The following is a 3632-nucleotide window of genomic DNA, read 5'->3' on the forward strand; positions in this document are numbered from 1 at the left end:
TTTTTTTTTTTTTGGTTTTTTGAGACAGGGTTTCTCTGTGTAGCCCTGGCTGTCCTGGCACTCACTTTGTAGACCAGGCTGGCCTGGAACTCAGAAATCCGCCTGCCTCTGCCTCCCGAGTGCTGGGATTAAAGGCGTGCGCCACCACACCGGGCTTTGATTTTCTATATTGCTGAAAAAAAACCTAACATTTATTTTCCCGAGTGTCCCATCTTTAGCTGAAGTATGGAAGGTGAGAGAGTGGAATGCCTTTACGGTGGGGAAGTGGTACACTTACCAAGGAGCAGAGGGACAGATATTCTACGTTAAAATCGAATCTGAGTGACTTAGTGAGAGTTAGCCATGTATGTTTGTATGGGCAGGAGAGAAGGCTCTTTCTTNCATGTATCACATCTTGGAGCTGGCCTTAGCACACAGTTCCAGCTCTGTTTGGAAATGTGGGCTCCTGATCACCAAAATAAATGGCTTCTCTGGTTACTTTCAGTTTCATTTCAAAGCCCTTTTCTGACCTGCTTCCTTGCTGTGAGTTTTTAGTGGACTACTTATTTTAACACACCAACCACCATGAACCGTCCGGCCAAAACTTCCTTCTAAGCAAAATCCTTCTATGCTGTTTGCAAACACTTCAACACTGTAAAGTCTAAAATCAAGAAATTTATCTCACTGAGTAGATAGTTGTGTGTGTGTGTGTGTGTGTGTGTGTGTGTGTGTGTGTGTGTGCTTCATCTGACTATGATCAATTTAAAACTAAAATTTAATAACAGAAGAAATATCAGGTATTCAGGCCATGCCGATAATCTGAGCACTAAAGTAACTCTGTGAATCTAAGTTTCCATAGCAAGTTTCAGGCCAACTAGAGCTACAGAGCGAGAATTCATGGTGCAGGGGGGTGGCAAGAAAACAAGACATCTATATAATAACAAACAATAGATTTGAACGAATATATATCACCATTGTTAGAGGAAAATGATATGAACACCTCNAATTATCCTTCCTAACTAACTAAAGTTTATCTTTCCCAACTCTCCTGGGTTCTCCCACGTTCTGTTCCTTAGAGTACTGTTATCATACTTCAAAAGCCTCTATTCTCTCACCCTGTTCTCCTTGTCTACTTTTAACTATAGGTAGTCCCTCATTGGCCTCTGGGCTCACAAAAAACTGTGACACTCCCTTGAATTCATCCACAGATGAATCACTTCAAACTACTCGAGTCTCTGTCCTCTTACTGAAAGCCATTCAACAGTTAGACGACGTTCCATGCCAGACAGAACCGACTTTCCAGTGACAGAAACAAAATCTCAGCTTTGTGTCCAATGCACAGCCGAAACCATCCCAAGTTCCCTTGACCCACATAGCCCACCCCCAGAGAGACGAGAACCCCCCCCCAACCCCAGCACACTGGAACTTCTCAGGACGCGTCCACCCGGATGCACATTTCTGCCAAGCTCGGGGTTGCTGTGTGGTGTGCTTTGGCCAACTGAGCTCTCACAACCCAGAATGCAAATAGTGAGCGCTCACACATAAGAACCCCACCCGCACCCCAGGGAAAGACCTGGACCCTGACCGTACCTATTTTTGAAGCCTCNGCTTTCAAATTGAAATCCCAGTTCCTTGGCAGCTTGAGGGACATCTTGCTTCCGAGGTGGGTGAGTAGCTGGTCAAGTGGCTCACAGTGTGTCACAGGCTGTGCCCTTCTTGCTTCTCTGATGTTCCCTTCGGTTCCTCTGCCTTCTCTGCCTGTTGCTTGCTTTGCAGGCACTCTTATGCTCCAGACCGATCTGCCCACGTGTCTCCTCCTTTCTNTCACATGAACCGTCCATCCATCTGTCACTCGGGGATGGCACCCAAACGCCCCAAGTCCCACCCACAGTCCCCCAGGGGCTGGCACCCTGCTTTGTGCTCAGATTTACCAGAAATGTCCCAGTTGACACTGCCTCTTGGGAAGCAGAGCCCCTGCTCGGCAGAATCTCAGGCCTTACTGAAGTGAAGTTGTGATAAACAACTGCTTTTTTTTTTTTCTTAACTGTCTGCTTCCTTGCGTTTTGAGGAAGTGGCTGGCTGTTCAGCATTGTAGCGTTATGAGCACACTGTCTTCAGAAGACGTTATTTAGAAATCTTTGTAAAGCTAGTGCATGTTTGTGTTATAAGGCTGTGGTTTTAATTAAATGGAAAGAGACTCCCAAGGATCTCGCCACGTGCCTGGACTCCTGTGTTCGCCTCCTTGACTCCAGATTTTGGCGGCTAAAAGAGGCCAGGCAGGCAGCCAGCATTCTGCCCAAGTTACCATCTTTAAAAATTTCTGCTGTGAAAGGACCACATAGTTCACACCTGCTTGGGTAGAAGGTTTCCAACAGGTACCTTGATTCCAGCCAAGGCAGAGCCACACAAAGGGTCACTGCTTCTTCCTCCTTGTGTATGCTGTGGCGTTTACAACCAGACCACCATGTGTAAAAAAAAAAAACCTCAGTTTTCCTCCTCTTTTAACAGACACTTCCTGGACCTCCACGACTTCTTCAGAGAAACAGGATCCTTAACAACTGTGGGGTAAGGAGTCGTTGCAGAAGCCGGTGGGACTGATTTGACCTTCATTCTATCGAGCTCAGTCTGTGGCAGGCTTTTACATCTTCAACTGGGTCAGCTTGAGCTAGCGGTTGAGCTTCTAGGTCCTCGAACCGGACTGCTGTCTTCAAATTCTAGTTTTGCCATCTTCGGGCCGGTTGACTTTGGATGTGGCTCTTGAACCATCATTTTCTGTTTTGATTCCCTCATCTGTAAGTNTAGCACTTAACAGACCGACTTTGCAGGGCTGCTATGAGGTTTCTGCAGGCTCCAAGCCTTCCGCGCAATTACCAGGCACACTGCACATGCCTGGGGCCTGGGCCATCTACCTCGGTTCTCCTGGATAACTGCTTTCCCTCACCTCCCACAGGCGATGGGCAGGTGACCCAGCTTCCGGTTACCTGCTGCATGGGCCACCTCACCTCTCCCCAGCTCAGCTCCATCTCCTTTTCCTATTTTCTCTTGGATCTTTCCAATCAATATTAGCATTACAATGTTTTTCATATCTGAAAAAAAATCTCTCTTGACACCACTTCCTCCTTTGNCTATAGACTATTTCTGAGAATTTTTTTTTTTAATTAAGGACTGTTGGACTTGCTGTGATCGCTCCTCTTTTTCTTTCCTGGATTTCTCCCATTGAGGCTTTTGCCCCCAGGACCCCATAGAATGGCTTCTCANGGACACCAACAGCTTTCCTGTCACTGAACCAGGTCTCCATCCTCACCTCTCAGCCTTATCAGCAATGGACAGAAGTGGCCAGTGTCAATTTGTAGAACTCTGTGAACCAGTCTGGTTTTCTGCCTCTTTTCCTGGTACTCTATGTCTGGTTTCTCTCTTTCTCCTTTCTCTCACTGTAAGTTGTGATTACACCCAGTGGGCTGTAAAGATCCATCTTTATCATCTTGATGATCATGGCTGCCCTAGGACTTTAGTTACCCCACATAGATAATGGCCCACATAGATAATGTATGGATGTTTCCAGACTAGACCACTTTTGAGTTCCAAGTTGTCATCTCTAAGAGGCATCACAGATTAATGTGAACACCGGGGGCCTGAGGGTGCTGACCCAGGGC

At 46.7% G+C, this 3632-nt stretch overlaps 1 protein-coding gene across 1 annotated transcript in view; it reads right to left on the reverse strand.

Annotated features, from left to right (window-relative positions):
• The window catches only part of Arhgap25 (Rho GTPase activating protein 25), a 74885-nt gene extending 72995 nt beyond the window's left edge, over positions 1-1890 (reverse strand). The window contains exon 1 of the mRNA XM_029478223.1: positions 1570-1890. Coding sequence (XP_029334083.1) covers positions 1570-1630 — 61 coding nt within the window. The 5' untranslated portion in view covers positions 1631-1890. The remainder of the gene's footprint in view (positions 1-1569) is intronic.
• Positions 1891-3632: the final 1742 nt, after the last annotated feature.

Source organism: Mus caroli, chromosome 6 (assembly GCF_900094665.2).
Source record: "Mus caroli chromosome 6, CAROLI_EIJ_v1.1, whole genome shotgun sequence".
In the NCBI taxonomy this organism is placed as follows: Eukaryota; Metazoa; Chordata; class Mammalia; order Rodentia; family Muridae; genus Mus; species Mus caroli.